Below are 17,456 nucleotides of genomic sequence, written 5' to 3'. Positions count from 1 at the left end.
CCGTACTAATATCATTAACTCTGGCAACGAATTAAAAAATAAATCATCCTGTTGGAGAATTTCTGAAATCACCCTATAAAAAACTGGCCTTTTCCAGTTGTGAAAAACGCCAGATAGAACTTTATGTTGTCTTCACCAGAAGCTCCTGGACTTCCCCACAATTTTCCTTAACAAATCATTCTCATGAAGACCCAAAACTCAGGAGAAGGACCTTCTCTTTATCTACTACGTTATCCTTTCGTTTCAAATTATTTATCATATTTGTTTTAACGCTCTTTGAAAAACATTAATTAGAGAGTTTTTTTTTTTAATTTACTTTTTGTATTATTTTAAAATTTATTTCTCATCATAGAATATTTATTTAATTTATGATTAAATAAAATATTTGGAGTATTCAAGAACAATTCCTTCTAAGAATATAATGAGAAAAAATAATTAATTTATCTTGAACTCATTTTTCGAGACGAGGGATTTTTTTTTATTATTATTATTTTTTTGCAATAAACAACTAGAGGAGAGAGTACACTATAGTCCAAAACAGCAAAATCATGATCCTATAAAATAAACCCCTTCTCATCCTACCTAGACCCTTCTAGAATTGTCCTTTACCAATATCTTCTCCTTTTTATATAGTACTATTTCAAGACTCGGCGATCATCCATTAATAGCAAAGCAAACTCTCAATATTTCCACTCTATCAGCAAACTAACAAAATTTCCAAGAAAGTTTCAGTTGATCAATAATGGCTTCATCAGCTGCAATGAAAATCCCATTTTCCATGCACAAACTGGAGGAAAAAACTCCATTCTTAGGCAAGAAAATCAGTTTCTCACCACGTAACAAATGTTACCTGAAACAAAAACACTGCAAACCCATGAAAGTAGTGAACGAGAAGGTAGTTGGTATAGACTTAGGTACAACAAATTCAGCAGTAGCAGTAATGGAAGGTGGACAACCTACAATAGTAACAAATGCTGAAGGACAAAGAACTACGCCTTCAGTAGTAGCGTATACCAAGAATGGTGACAGATTAGTTGGACAGATAGCGAAAAGACAATCTGTTGTGAATCCAGAGAACACTTTCTTCTCAGTGAAGAGATTTATAGGAAGGAAAATGGCTGAAGTTGATGAAGAGTCGAAGCAAGTATCATATGGAGTTATGAAAGATGAGAATGGAAATGTTAAACTTGAATGTCCTGCTATTGGTAAACAGTTTGCTCCTGAGGAAATTTCTGCTCAGGTATGTATGCTTGTCTATTTGCTATTCAGATTTTCATTCAGTTAGTCTTATAACTTGTTTGGATGGTTATTACGTTATTGTTTCATAATGTATCATATTATATTTTACTGTATTGGTTTGATCTATATAATTTTTGGATAGATTGTATCATTTTTTGTCTGCCGCACATCAACAATCTAAAGGATAAACCTAAAGAAAAGTAGGATATGGGGGGTAAAGTTGTTACAGGTATACCAATTAATGGGAATTGTTAAAATGATAAAATCTCCATACTGTTGTACCCTTATCTACTTTCCTAATATCTAGGTACTACTTTATTACTTCCTCTGTACCAAAATAGTTTTCGAGTTTCACTTTTAATCAAGAGTCAATTTGATTGATCTTCGAAGCTAAACATAGACTCAATTTGGTTTCTTCGAAGTTAAACAGAGACTCAATTTGGTTACTTCGAAGCTAAATAGAGAGTTAACTTGATTAATCTTCGAAACTAAAGTGGATTATAGTAATTTAATATTTTTTAAAAATTAAGATATTCAAAAACTACACAAAAATTACTATAAGTTAATGGTGAAAAAATAAATCTTAAATGTTGGTCAAAGTTCATGTAGTTTGATCTCAAGAAACAAAATGTGACATGTATTTTGACATGTATTTTGGGACGGAAGTAGTACATTTGAATGGTGAAGTATATCTACTACTTATATATTTTGCAGGAAAATTGGTCAAATTGAACCTGGAAATAAGTTAGTTTGACAGATTTTTGGTTTTTGTCAACTTTGGCCCGAGAATTTAGGTTGGGGTTCTGAACTTCTGATTGGTGTTTGACTGAATTTGGTTACTCTGTTTTCTTGGAATTCATGTACAGAGTGCAGAGTTTGAAATTTGTTAGTGTATGTGTTTATTCAAGCATACTCTACCTTTTCCTTATACTACTTGTGAGAAACCATTTCCGTTTGGACTATTTCTTGTTATATGTAGACTAGTGATGGACTAGTGCCTTGTTAGCCCTTCGGTTGGCTATAAATCATCTTATTAACCGTAAAATGGATATTTTGAAGTTAAATTATTACTATTAAATATAGAATGTTCATTCTTTGTGAAACTGACTATAAATGAAAGAATACTGACTAAAAAGGAAAAGAGCGTCACATAAATTGGGACAGAGGGAGTACTATTTTAGTAGTAACTAATAATGGTGCAGTTTCCCTGATAAAATGAATGGGGAATCAGTGCTGATCTGAAGCTTGCTATTGTGGGTTTTATTATCTTTCAATCTCTTAGTTAAATTATCCGTAGAACTTTGATTTGTTAAACTGACCGGTCGAAAGTTAGTATGATTATTTATTTGAGATGGAGTCATTAGACATATCTGGGTTTTAACTGTTTAATTATATATGTTGCTCGGACTCTACCATGTCGGATTCTCCAAAATGGCTTTTCTTTTGGATCCTCTAAAAATGCATTACTTTTGGAGAATCGGACACATACCGGTCAGCATTTTTGAAGAGTCCGAGCAACATAGGTTTCTTAGTAATTGGTGATGCATATTTGAAATCCATCATGCTTCTTTTCTTGTTATTCTAAGGAATTGCTTAATTTCTGGCTACCAGGTGTTGAGAAAGCTTGTTGATGACGCCTCAAAATTCTTGAATGATAAAGTTGGTAAAGCAGTGATTACAGTACCTGCATACTTTAATGACTCCCAGAGAACTGCTACAAAAGATGCAGGTCGCATTGCCGGATTGGATGTTCTCCGTATAATTAATGAACCAACTGCTGCTTCCTTGGCTTATGGATTTGAGAAGAAGAGTAATGAAACTATTCTAGTCTTTGACCTGGGAGGTGGTACCTTTGATGTGTCAGGTATGTGAAGTCTTTTCAAGGCAAAAATCTGGTTTCAGTCTCATGTCTTCTTTCAATACCGGCTCCATGCTCCGTTCATATAGCACTTAGGGGCCGTTTGGTTTACTAATGTGCAAATTAGTTATTTAGGATTACTTATTCATGTATTAGTTATTCCATCTTCTAATTTGCATAAATAATACGTAGATTCCCTCATAACTTATACATGTATTAATTATGTGGGATTGTAAACCGGTAACCAATAATACTTGGTCTGTTGAATTTTATACATAGCAACTAAAATGAAACATGGTACTAATTATGCTGGTTTTACTTCACTTCATAAATAAATCACTTCCTAACCAGAATCAAACAACCCCTTAATGCATCCAGCCTTGGTAGTTTAGATGGATATTGTTATTGACATCATAGTATAAAAAGGATTTGTTACTAAATCCTGATCATATGTATCTTGCTTTTCCAGAGAGTTTTCTTGCTCCCTACTAGGTTTTGAATTGTATTATATACTTGAGCATAATCTGATTAGCTCTGTCATGTATGATGTTAGATCTTCATGATGCTGACAGCTGATACATTAATGTTTCTATTTATGTACTTCGACGTAGAACATCAATAATATGGAGGGAAAGGAAACCATGATACAAACATGCCTTTGTAACTATACTAACTCATTTGTCGACTTCTATGATGCAGTTCTTGAGGTTGGAGATGGAGTATTTGAGGTGCTTTCTACCTCAGGCGACACACACTTGGGAGGTGATGATTTTGATAAGGTATTAAATTATCAGTGCCTTCTCTTTGCGTACATGCATCTTCTTTCTTTTTTTTTTCCCCCTCTTTTGGGCTTTTTTTCTGTGAAGTGCTTACACGTTTTTGATCAAACAGAGAATCGTGGACTGGCTTGCTGAAACTTTTAGGAAAGATGAAGGAATAGACCTTCTAAAAGACAAACAAGCGCTTCAGCGTCTTACTGAAGCGGCTGAAAAGGCAAAGATAGAGTTGTCAACCTTGACTCAAACTAATATCAGGTATGTCAGTTGTCTGTCTTGGTTATGTGCACTACTAACTGGTTCTTTCGCCTTTGCTGCCCCTCCCTTCTGGAAAAAAAATGGAGGGAGAATCTGCTGCTTCTTCTTTAACAAACTTTCATTGAATGTACCTTTCCTTTTTGTGCAGTTTGCCATTCATCACTGCTACTGCAGATGGTCCGAAACATATTGACTCGACACTTACAAGGGCCAAGTTTGAGGAGTTATGCTCAGACTTATTGGACAGGTACCAATTTTCTCCAGAAAATTACCTGTCATTTAATAAGGGGACGTTAATATGAATATATAGGTTTCAGCTGTGCAATAGTTTAGATTTTGAGATATCTTGTTTTTGTAAACTCAGATAAGAGTCTTTCACATAATCAAGCTAGTTTCTTAGATTTCACCGTTATGTCCTTCTGCCTTGACAACACCAATTGGAATTTGTCTTCACAGGCTTAAGACACCAGTTGAAACTGCCTTAAAGGATGCCAGTCTTTCCTTAAAAGATATACATGAAGTAGTTCTTGTTGGTGGATCAACACGAATACCAGCCGTCCAAAACCTTGTCCGCAAGCTGACTGGTAAAGAGCCTAATGTTTCTGTCAATCCTGATGAAGTAGTTGCTCTTGGAGCTTCAGTTCAGGTTTGTGGCTTTCACCTCTCTCTTCAGAACATCTTCTTAGATTTCGTGCAGTAATCTTACTGGTGCAAGATTGTGACGCGGTTCTGTTATTGTCTTTTTATATTCTCAGGCTGGTGTTTTGGCCGGAGATGTTAGTGACATTGTGTTATTAGATGTAACTCCATTGTCACTTGGTCTGGAAACTCTGGGTGGAGTTATGACAAAAATCATCCCAAGAAATACAACACTACCGACTTCAAAGTCGGAAGTTTTTTCAACTGCGGCAGACGGGCAAACCAGTGTGGAGATTAATGTGCTGCAAGGTGAAAGAGAGTTTGTGAAAGATAACAAGTCTATTGGAAGGTTCCGTCTGGATGGAATCCCTCCAGCTCCCAGGGGCGTTCCCCAGATCGAAGTAAAATTTGATATTGATGCCAATGGTATTCTTTCTGTCACGGCTACTGATAAGGGTACAGGAAAGAAGCAGGACATTACTATAACTGGTGCTAGCACTTTGCCCAAAGATGAGGTACACTCATCAGATCTGTTATTTCCGTTGCTGAATAGAAAACGATCTTTTAGTTATCGGTGTTTTACCAATTTACTGCTACAATATTTTCAAGTATTAGTGTGCTATTAAATGCCTGACAAGATACAGATTGCATTCCCTGATCTGTGCCAATATTAATCGTGGGTGGTTATTATTTTAATCCAATGATGCATTGTTGATTGATCTAACTTTTGATGAAATGTAATTTCAGGTTGATAGAATGGTTCAAGAAGCCGAGAAGTTTGCTAGAGAGGACAAGGATAAGAGGGAAGCCATAGACACAAAGAACCAAGCAGAATCTGTTGTATACCAAACAGAGAAGCAGCTAAAAGAGTTGGGAGATAAGGTGCCTGCTGACGTTAAAGACAAAGTGGAATCAAAACTGAAAGAGCTAAAGGATGCCGTATCTGGTGGTTCTACTCAAACCATTAAGGACGTGATGGCTGCATTGAACCAAGAAGTAATGCAGCTGGGACAGTCTATATACAGCCAGCCAGGTGCCGCCTCTGGTGCTGCTGGTGCGGGGCCTACTCCCGGTGCTGGTATGACGGGAGCATCTGGTTCCACTGGCAAAGATGATGGAGATGAAGTTATCGATGCAGACTTCAGCGAAAGCAATTAAGAATCCAAATGTATCAGATTTCTGCATGTATCTTTTTGCAACACCAAGGTATATATTTCGTGTAAGTTGCAGATGGGCCTAGTTTGCTAGAGGTGTAATGAAGTTGAAGAATCAGTCTCCGAAACCAATCTTGTGTAAATCTGGAAATGCATGTAAGTTGAATGGGAAAACCAGTGACATTCCTTTTAGAATCTTGACATGACTGTCCATTTACCCCCTGTTTGGATAGTGGTTTCCCGTGGTTCATTAATGTATGATTTTTTAGGAAATTATGTTTCCATTGTTCTTAAAATTATGTGATATGGTATTGTAAATTTGTGATTCATTTCATGGTTATATAACTATGAAAAGTCTCAATTTTTGAAATTACGGATTTGATGATTTTTTCGTGATTACGTATTTCATTTCTCCATTATACCCTTCACTATTCACCTCACCCCACTCCTGCCCCATGCTACCACTCACCCCCACCCACCCCCCGCCATTCACCCCAACCCCACTCCCGCCCTACCACCCACCCTCACCCCCAACTACTCCACTCCTCTTCCACCTACCCTCACCACCCCAACCACCACCCACTACCCCTCACCACCGTCCAATCTCACCCCACAACAACTCAACCCCACCCTCATCCCACACTACCCACCCTTCCACCACCCCTACCCACTACCCTTCACCACCACTCAACCCCACCCCCACAACCACTCACCCCCACCCTACTATCCACTACCCCCACTCTCATCTCACAATCACTCACCTCACACTACCCGCCCCTCCTCCACCCATTATCTATTTATTTTTTAAAGTTTCTATTTTATTCTTTACTTGAGTTTTGTTAATATATATAAATTATTTCTAATTAAGAGTTAAGGCTATTTTAGTAAACTTACAAGTTATTATACAGTACCATACAGTCAAACTAAACAATACAAATATTATTAAATCACAATAAACGATACAGTCTATTCAAACATTGAATTCATTAATACAGTGCAATACAATACAACACTATACTGTATCATACCATACTGTACATTAATGAACCACGGGAAACAACCATCCAAACAGAGGGTTAGTATTGTAGTTGTACATCAGAGCAACATATATAGCACAGGTCCGGTCTTGTGTGTCAAAGAAGTTGAGCTTAGTCATTCTTCTGTATCCTCCAGAATGACCTCTTAAAGTTGAGCCTGGTAGTAGGTTAACTGTAGTACCACTATTGTTAAATAGGTTTTTTTTTTTTTTTTTTTTTTTTCTGTAGAATTTGATGACTGGTGAACTCTCAGAGAGTGACCTGGTTATTTTGTCAGAGGTCATATCTTTTAGCAACAACGTCTAAACTAAGGCAAAAGCTTAGTAAGTAATTAATGTATACAGTAATGAATAATGGAATTGTACAATGATGAATATATAGATTACCTTGGTCCAACATGACTAGCAGTTGAAAGCCCGGAAGTATGGTGAAGTTCTTATTTTTTATATCACACTAACAACATATTTTATAAGTTTGAAGTATTCAGGCTACACAAAGCCCCTTGACTAGGTTAGTTTTTCTATTTTTTTCGTGCGACACGTGTTACACAATAGTGGAAGGTTTATGCGGTAGATTTGGAAATTCAGGAACTATAAGTTGCCCTAACTATTTAAAAAAAAAATAAAGTGAAACTTTGCCTAATATTTTCTAGCTAAGTAAAATAAAATTGCAATAATGCTTGCTAGTGGTTTTTTTAATCCTCTGTGTAAGACTTCTGCTCCATACGAGGAGTCTTTCCATTCTCAGTTTTCAAAAGGAGATCTTTATTTAAAGATGGAAAAATTTCATTCATCCAACCGCTAATATTAGTAAGAAGAGTGAATAGTCTCTCCAATTAAGAATTGTACTGATCATTACTAGAAATAAAGATTTTCCCCACCAGACATTTTGTGAAAAATTTGAACTATAAAATATGATTTTTCAATGTCATTTCCACCGAACCGAATCAGCTCACTGAAAAAACGCATGGTGAAAACAGGTTCCGTTGAAACGTCGGGAAGCTTTCTAATTTTTTTCATATGAAAACACTAGTTTTTCCCACCAACATTTTTTAGTGGAAAATTAGTAGAAAAATAGAGATTTTTTTTTAGTAAAACTGCTAAGTTTTAAGTGCATGATCATCAACTACGTACTAGTAAGAGTTCATCACATATTCACAATCATCTTACTCTTCAAATATATATATGAAATTAAAGCTAGAACAGAGGAGTAAAAAAAAAAAAGTAAAAAGAAAAAAAGCCAAAGGAAACAAATTGTTAATTAATCTCACATAAAGCATGACAACCAACAATTCAGTATTGCAGCTAAATCCAAGTTCCTAAAATCCCAGCAATCTCTTACATGCTCTAAGAATCTTGCCTTTCTCCTTCTTCCTGTGCAGAACATTCAAATTCTCAGTTCCTTCATCATTTTGATGATGAATTCTGCAATATCCAGATGCAACTGATGATGATGATGATCTCTTCATTGAACAGCTCCTTTCTTTCTCTTCCATGGATTTGTATGATGCAACAGAGCGGCTTCTGTTTAAAATAACTCCAAACATCTCTCCATCCCCTTCTTCTCCATTCATTTCTTCATGTATAGACTTTTCATTTTTGTTGGATCTTTCTTCATGGGGTTTTGATATTTTTGGTGGGGTTTGAGTTATTGGAAAAGAAAGATGATCAGAGGAATCTGTAGGTGCTGATTTGCTTTTGCTGTTGATTCTTGAATATCTATTCATCTTTCTTCTTTTTGCTGAAGAAAATATTGGTAGTGTTGTTTTTGCAGTGTGATTGTGGGGTTTCAAATAGTAGATGGAATGGAATTAAGGTGGAAAAAGAATTGAGTGTTGAAGTTGTCAAAAAGAGGGATGAGAAGGTAAGTCAATGATTGGGTAAAAATGTGTGATTGTGATGTGTGCAAACTTGGGTGTTTATTAGGAGGGAAATATCAGTTCCCTTGTTCTTAGGATATATTTTTCTAGTCCCTATCATTTCCCACTCACAATATTAATGGGATTTTGGTTGTTCTAAAAAATTTAAGGGGTGATTTGGTTGCCGATTAGAAAATGAATTATTCATGTATTATAATTAATATAATTAAGATATTATATTTAGTTGTATATTAGTTTTTATGTATAAAACTCAGCATATCATATATGGCATTCGGTTATCAATTTACAATCACGCATACTTAAAATATGTATATGACTCAATTTATGTATTATTTTATGTAGGGTAGAAGATGATACATTTAATAAATGAATAACTAAACTTTATATAATTAATCTCATGCATTACTAATACATGTATAATTCTAACCAGCAACCAAACGACCCCTAAGTTCTTATAATTGGTAATCATGCACACGAGACTCCAACATATAAACTGTTGCATTATATGTTAAATTCTGATTCCGCCGCTATTTATGTTCCTCTCTGAATTAAAAGTAAAGTGATATTTGGATTTAGTTATGGTTAGTTTTCTTGAAAACTAGGCTTTGAAAAAGTTTTAAGAATATTTTTTTTGAAAAATAAAATACTACCAGTTTTTGCTATTAGTAAGTCTACCATGTTGCCACCTTCAAACAGACTCCTTTTGACATATATTAGAAACGGAAAAGGGCCAAAATTACCCCTGAACTTTGGGAAATAGTTCATCCATACCCTTCGTTATACTTTAGGGCCAATTATACCCTTATCGTTATACTATGGAGTCAATTATACCCTTATGTCTAACAGCTGCCACGTGGCATCATCCCAGCCCTTCAAAATTATTTTCCCCTCAAATAATTTTTTACCCACTAAAATAACCCAACCCGACCCGAATTTTTTTTTCCAGCCAAAGTGATACGGACCCAACCCATTACCCCTTGGCTGGAAAAAAAAATTCGGGTCAGGTTGGGTTATTTTAGTGAGTAAAACATTATTTGAGGGGAAAATAATTTTGAAGGGCTAGGATGATGCCACGTGGCAGCTGTTAGACATAAGGGTATAATTGACCCCATAGTATAACGGTAATGGTATAATTGATCCTAAAGTATAACGAAGGGTATGGATGAACTATTTCCCAAAGTCTTTTCCGTATTAGAAATGTAGATTCGATTTTGTTGAGTACAGTTGTAAGATTATTGTAAACTTACGCCATGCATGTGGTTTACCAGTCTCTACGCTACTTCTTCAAGGTGTACACATTTGGATTGACTTTTCTTCTCCTTATGCGCACCAAATTCTGGGATTTCTAATTTGAAGATTTATAAAAGGACAAAAACAGAGGTCATTTGATTTAGGCCAAAGGTGCAAATATACGGGTCAACTTTGCGATTTATAGAAGATATACCTCTCATTAAAAAAAGTGGTGTATATATATATATATATTCTTGCCGTTACACAAATGGTGTAAATATACCCCTTTCATTACACAAATAGTGCAAATATATCTTTTTTTAATTTTAAAAAATGTCATGAGACTTTAAAAATAAGGCTACCCTTTTTTTTAAAGCCACATGACATTTTTTAATTAAAAAACAAGCTAAATGATTTTTTTTTAAATTCTGTCAGCGAAAAGGGTAGATTTGCACTAATTGTGTAACGGCAAGGATATATATGCACTACTTTTTTAACGAAGTGCATATCTGCTCTAAATTACTAAGTTGAGGGGTATATTTGCACCTTTGTCCTTTCATTTAATATCCCCTCAGATTACTCATATTTTACAATCTCCATTTCGTATTTGAAGTTACATCATCACTTACATGTTTTAGTTTTATTTTGAAATAACCATGACATGAAAATTGAGATGTTGTGTGGGAGCAATTGATGCATAAATTGCTTATATTGATATTCTTTAGGTAGGTTCATTTGCATGGGCATATTCAACATTTTAATTTGAAGAATAGGGTAATGGCAAACATTTCTTGTAAATGCTAATAGTATGAGGAAAGATGTCTTTTGGTGTATATCTGTATGTATAAAGTAAGCTGTTGCAAAAGAAGTCAACAAATTAAACGAGAGTTTCCACCAAGAGTCTTCATGAAGGGTTGGAAATTCACTTTATGTCAAAGATAGGTAGATGGACTAATTTTCAATGGATATTAAATTAAAAAAAGGACAAAACAGAACAGAACAAGCAAAAGTACCACTATAAACTAGCTTATATAAGAAGGCAAAAGGACAGCAAATGGTCTGGAAATTAAAGTGCTATGGCTATGTGGTACAAAGAGGTTTCCTTTTGCCCATGTTATATGTTTCTTAGGAGCCGTTTGTCCATGGAAATTTCTCTTTTTTCAAACTATTTTAAATAGTGTTTGGTTATATATTGGATTGAGGTTTTTTTTTTTTTTTTTTTTTTTGTAAAAAAAAAAATATTGAAGATAAGCTTTAAGTTTGAGAAAATGGTTTTGATTAGTTTTTCAAGTGAAATATCTTTTCAATTCACAAAATTTTCAAAAAAAAATTCAAGTTAAACCAAACACAACTTTAATTTTCAGATACACTTTTTCAACTTAACTTCAAATACCATTTTTTTATATCATATGTTTTATGTCCAAACGCGTACTTATTCCCTCTGTCATTTAGGTTACTAAAAATAAAATGCTTAAATAAATAATATTGGGTTTAACTAGATTTTTTAGATATCAATTCAAGTTTGAAGTAATTAAAAGTAACACCTTTAATTCGAATTGTTTTGGGGGTGGGGGGTTGGAAATGGGATTTTTTTTCCATGTAAGATGGAGCAAGCATTAGCTCCTTGGGGATGTTAACTTCCATTCATAGAAAAAGGCAAGGATGGATCCAATCGTATTTTGTTTGTTTTTTGGAACTGACGTGAGCTATGATATTATGATGGGGAAATTTTTGCCACAATCCAAAAGTACAAGGTTTTCATAATTGTCAGAAGATTTCCATTTTAATACGTTTATTTTATTTTGTCTCTCCTATTTTGGTTAGGAATTATATTCGGTTACTTATTTTATCATAATGAAGTAATCTTTCAAGAACTTTCTCACACGTGAGTTCCGCCCAAAAGACCCCTTATACACGATATTTCTCTTTGAGTTTCCATTTCTATGAAGGGAAAAAGGCAGAAAAAGGGGGGCTCTAGCGATTGAAAGAATGGAGTTACAATGTAATTGAGATTTAAGGTACAAATAACATTAGGCCAAAAAAGTTCTATCTAAATTTTGATGGACGAAATTACTCGACATATATATTGGTGTGAAGTAACTGATATTCGATTAGTCAAAGCCACTGAATAGTCGGATAAATAGAACAACAAACTAAGGAATAAGGTTTGAATTTCCTAGAGGTCGGCGACATTAATGGATAGTTATAGTGATTTTTAAATAAGAAATTCCAACAAGAGTCTTCATGGAGTCTTAAAAATCGTCTTGACGTCAAAAGTGGGTTGTAGTGATTAATTAAATTTTCCATCGATAGATTCTGACTTTGAAAACGAACACAAAACAAAAGTAACAGAAAAAGTCAGTGCGTAGGTAGTAAGTAGTAACTATTATAGGTGACTTGTGATGCGCTAAGAGGTCTATTGTTTTCGATGTTCCTTATGAGTTAGATGTGGCCAATATGTTAGTTCTATGTGGGGAATTGAGGTTTTATACCTGGACAAAAACTGGCGATTCCATCTTTTTTGTTTGTTTCTTATGAAATTGACTGAGCTATATATGAGTGAATGATAGGGATATTTGTTATGAGAGTGGAAAGAAAGAAAAAAGCAAGGTTTATTTAGGAGTTCAACTTTTTGAAGAACTAAAGACCGTGGATAACATGGAAAATGTTACAGAAGTTACTACCTTTTCATTTCAAAATATCAATTAAAAAGAATTATCTAAAAAGTAGGTAAATAAGTTGGAATAGAGGAAGTATTACATTTTGCTGAAAAGTTATCATCTATGAGGCAACTTACAGGCACCTCATGTCTATATTTAACTAAGTAACTTTACCCTAGCTTAGAGTGAGAATACAGATTATTTAATCATCATTAAGTAATAAATATGTATATGATAAACACATATCTTACATTCATTGATTTGGTATAAATATCCGTGTAGAAAAACTTTTACCATGAAAAAGGGGAGGAGTGTTGTACTAAATCAAATTTCTGTAAGATGATTCACAAGATAGGAGTATTGTTTCTAGAATTTGATTGATGGTTGCCCTAGGTAGATACTTTAAAGTATAAAATTCAAGCAGATTCAGTGCCATGAAATTGAGAACCTAATTGATTAATGTGCAGTACTGCAGTAGTATAAAAAGAATAAACTCAAGAACACTGACAAACAATTCCATCTGGACCCATTTTCAAGAACACTTTGGATCATTCAAATAGTTTTGAGAGTTTCAAGAGCTTAAGGTTATTCATTTTTCCTATAATTGACAGATTCAAGATTTTTCAGGTTCAATCTTTTATTAGTGGATTTATTTTTAAATTGTACTAATAGTAGAGAATCAAGATTAGAGTTACAGCTTAATGGTTACAATTTCTCTACACCTCATTTTAAATACATAGTAAGTTAGTAACAGTCCCGCCAAAAGTAATCCTCTTTTATTTTCCCCTCTTCCACTCCACCTCACCCAAAAAGGTTTTAAACAACAAAAAAGGAAAAATTAGTGAAGAATTTGGGAGTTTCAACTCTCATGGGAAGTAATTATAGTACATTATGTCACAGTATATATGACAAGTCAGGCATTATCGAGATTCAAGTGGTATCGTGCAATGGGTGGAAATCTTCCACCCTTAATTAGAGGTCTAGCATTCGAGCATTGGGAATGGAAAACTTTCGGATAGGGTACGCTTCCCCCTTTAAAGGATTATGTGGCACAAATTGAATTAGTCGGAACAATAAATTCGGAATACCAGATGATTATATGAAAAAAAGTCGGATGTGCATAGGACTACAAAAATTTTAAATTGCACTTTGAAGTTTCGGTTCCTCACAAAGTCGTTAAAATGATAGTGTTTTGAGGAGTAAATTGGAGTAAATTCGCTAAAAATTCACCCATGTATTTTGAATTGCCTCTTAATATCACTTTTGTTTCTTTTAAGATCAGAATATCACCCAATTATCACTGTTTTCCTCATAATATACTAAACACACAAAATCCCATTCTCTCCTAGTTAGCATGTCATGTCACATAAAATTCTTTTTCTTTTTGATATTAATAAATCTAATTAACTCATCCAATCCATTTAACTCGACCCAAATCTATTTTAACCAACCCATATCTTAACTCATTTAACCCATCAAAAAAGTGTTTTCGACTTTCAATCTCTTGAAAGATTTTCGTCTTATTTCATACACTGCAACAAGGGATTATTAAAAGAATGCCCCTCCCCTCTGGGAGGTGTTTTCAAGGGAAGGCGGACTCCGCAGCTACGGACCAGGCACTATCACTATACTATGCGATGCTTTTTCCCAAAAAAATGGAATTCCAAGCCGTAAAAGGCAATGTGAATTCCTATGACTCCTCTCACTCTCAGGGACGGATTGAACAGTAAAGCAAGGGGGCACAACATAAACCTCTTTCAGAGAAAGAAGCAGACAAAAAATGCAAATGATGGAAGGATTGCCAAGGGGACTCTAAGACCATATATACTAATTACTTTGGGACATGCCGAAACTTTTACCCAGTCGTTCATATTCCACAAGGTTATTCGAATTTCCATAGTCAAAAAGTTTAATATCAATCGATGTATTTACTTTTAGTACTTCATCTACTATATATACTTCTTCGAATAGTCTCTCGCCTAATTGTTATTTGAGTGTATGCAACTTCTGGGTCAGTCCATTGAATTATCTGTTTAATACTTTATAAGTTTTACTCTGTCCTCAGTGGTTCAATTTGATAAGATTGCATGGTTTTTGAAAATTGATTTTTCAATTTAATGGATATGAAACAATGCAGGTAAAAGACTGTAGTATTCGTGTTTGCCATCAGCACAAAATGATCCTTTTATTTAGTAGGCGTTTGACCATGAAAATCAAATATTTTCCCACTTTATTTGGAAATCTGAAGTTGGAGTTGAAGATGGAATTGTGTTTGGTAATAGTTTTGCGAAAAATATTTAGTTGTTTGAATGTATTGAAAGTGAAAAAAAGTGAAAATAGATTTTTAAGTGTTTTCCAAATTCCAAATACAACTTATTTGAAATTTTCATGGCTAAACACCGATTTTCAAATAAAGTTAAAAAAAAAATCTGAAAAAAGATAGAAAACTTCTCATGGCCAAACGGGTCCTTAATTTATAGTTGACAACATAAATTTCAGATTCCTAAAAGAAAAAAGAATAAAGCACACCAACTGAGTAAAAGTTACGCACTTGTTTGATGGGTTAAATGGGTTAAGATATGGGTTGGTTAAAATGGATTTCGGTTGAGTTAAATAAATTTATTAATATTAAAAAAATATAATTTTATGTGACATGTCATGTCAAGATGGAGAGAAGGAGGGTTTTGTGTGTGTAGTATATTATAAGGAAAATAGTTATAATTGGGTAATATCTTAGTCCTAAAAGAAACAAAAATGATATTAGGAGGCAATTTTCAATACACGAGTGACCTTTTAGGAATTTACTATATAAACTAGACATCCCTCCGACCTTACCCTCCCCTCCCCCCCTCTTTGTTTTTTTAACCTTAACAGCACCTTTATAAAGTAAAAAAATAAGAAGTAGGCACGGTTGGGTTCTACATCTAATGACTCAAATTTGGTATATGGTACAAAAGCGAACGTTTGTGCCCTCTTTGCTCCTAATTGTTTCTAACTTTCCAAAATCAACCAACTTCTATAGCTAAATCGAACTTGGGGGAAAAAAAAAATAGCATCACTTTGACCAACCTTCAAATGCACCGGTTCATGGATGCAAGTAGGGGTGTACAAAGTAAATCGACAAACCGCACCAAACCGATAAACCGAGTCAAACTGAGAAAAAAACCCGACTAGTGGTTTGGTGTTGAGAAAAAAAAACCCGATCATAATTGGTTTGGTTTGGTTTTAACTAAAAAAAGTCAAACCGAACCAAACTAACCCGACATTACATGTATTCAATTTTTAAAATATTTTATACATCAAAATATTTATTTGTAATGGAATTTATAGATATTTCTTTTATTTTTTCGTAATTTTTTTATCTATTATCATATTATTCAAGCTTGAACTTAGAATTTTGAATGTCAATAAGTTTTATATCCTATGGATATTTGTAACTCAAATAAAGTTCAAACCAAAACCAGCTCAACATTAACGCTAACAAAAGAAATTTAATTTACCACTAGGAATGACAATAATGTTGGATATCTATTCTTTAGTTTTGCATAATTAGTTTAGAGAGTGAAAATACATAACTTAAGTTTTTTTCTTTTTCATGTAACTAGTACTTATTAGCCGTGCTTATTTTAGCATGACTTAGTATTTTTAGATTATGGTCATTTTCTTTATGGCTTGTTAATTAGCAATATTTATTTTAACCGATTTTATTAATTTTTGTTGAATATTTTAATACAATGTTATCACTCTTCTCACATTTTGTGTTATTTTCTTAAGAAACACCTTAATTATATAGTTGTATCTTACTAGGACAGAAATATTTGAAGTAAAAGTTATATGTATTGTATCAAGACTATTCCGAAAAAAAAAAAAAAAAAAATCCGAGAAAACCCGAGGTTGAAAAACCCGAATTTTATTGGTTTGGTTTGGTGTATAAATTTAAAAACCCGACGCAATTGGTTTGGTTTGGTGTTTAAAAAATTCGAACCAACCCGATCCATGTACACCCCTAGATGCAACAATATGATAATTAAACGCCTTAAAATAAGATAATATAGACCTAAAAGGCTAAAATTATCTAAAAAGACAACCTTTCATGATCCACAGACATAGAAAATAATACAATATAGTAAAAGCAAATTATCTGTATAGGCAATACTAACTAGTTCGGAGTTTCGATTAGTCATGTTGGTATACTTGTGCTAACTCCCCATTTGTTTATGTTAATAGTAATACGTCTGAATCTAAATATATATATATATATATATATCATCTGAATGTATAAAACTTATTTCTGCTTAAAAATTAATAAATCTAATATTCAACTAAAATATTAATTAATCTAATACTATATCAACAAAAGTTTTAAGACAAATTATATGATGGTTGATGATGATAGTTGGTGGTGACAGCTAATAATCATAGTGAAAATAGTGATAGCTAATAGTGATTGTTATTGATTGCAATAGTTGGCAATGTATAGCGGAGGCCAATGGGAGTGATTGTTAGTAGCAATTGATGGTTGTTGTGGTAATGACAATTGGTGGTGGTATTTATAAATGGTGGCTAGTGTAATAACGACTGACTATAGTGATTGGCCATGTGGGGGTTAAGGCAGAAGATGGTGTATAGGGTAGATTGATAATGGTGAGCGAATGCCTGGTTATTGTTGATAGTGGAGTCGGTTGCAGCGGTTAATGATGAAAGTTGATGGAGTAGTGGTGAAATG

At 33.9% G+C, this 17,456-nt stretch overlaps 1 protein-coding gene across 1 annotated transcript; it reads left to right on the top strand.

Moving 5' to 3' along the window:
- Positions 1-601: 601 nt before the first annotated feature.
- LOC132626980 (heat shock 70 kDa protein 6, chloroplastic-like) lies at positions 602-6,320 on the top strand. The gene is made up of 8 exons (XM_060342013.1): positions 602-1,240; positions 2,851-3,103; positions 3,797-3,876; positions 3,989-4,131; positions 4,280-4,378; positions 4,588-4,777; positions 4,887-5,285; positions 5,518-6,320. Exons 1-8 carry the CDS (start codon positions 743-745, stop codon positions 5,926-5,928), a joined length of 2,073 nt encoding a protein of 690 aa, XP_060197996.1. The 5' UTR covers positions 602-742; the 3' UTR covers positions 5,929-6,320.
- Positions 6,321-17,456: the final 11,136 nt, after the last annotated feature.

Source organism: Lycium barbarum, chromosome 2, assembly GCF_019175385.1.
Source record: "Lycium barbarum isolate Lr01 chromosome 2, ASM1917538v2, whole genome shotgun sequence".
Taxonomy (NCBI): domain Eukaryota; kingdom Viridiplantae; phylum Streptophyta; class Magnoliopsida; order Solanales; family Solanaceae; genus Lycium; species Lycium barbarum.
This window is presented reverse-complemented; position numbering and strand designations above follow the sequence as displayed.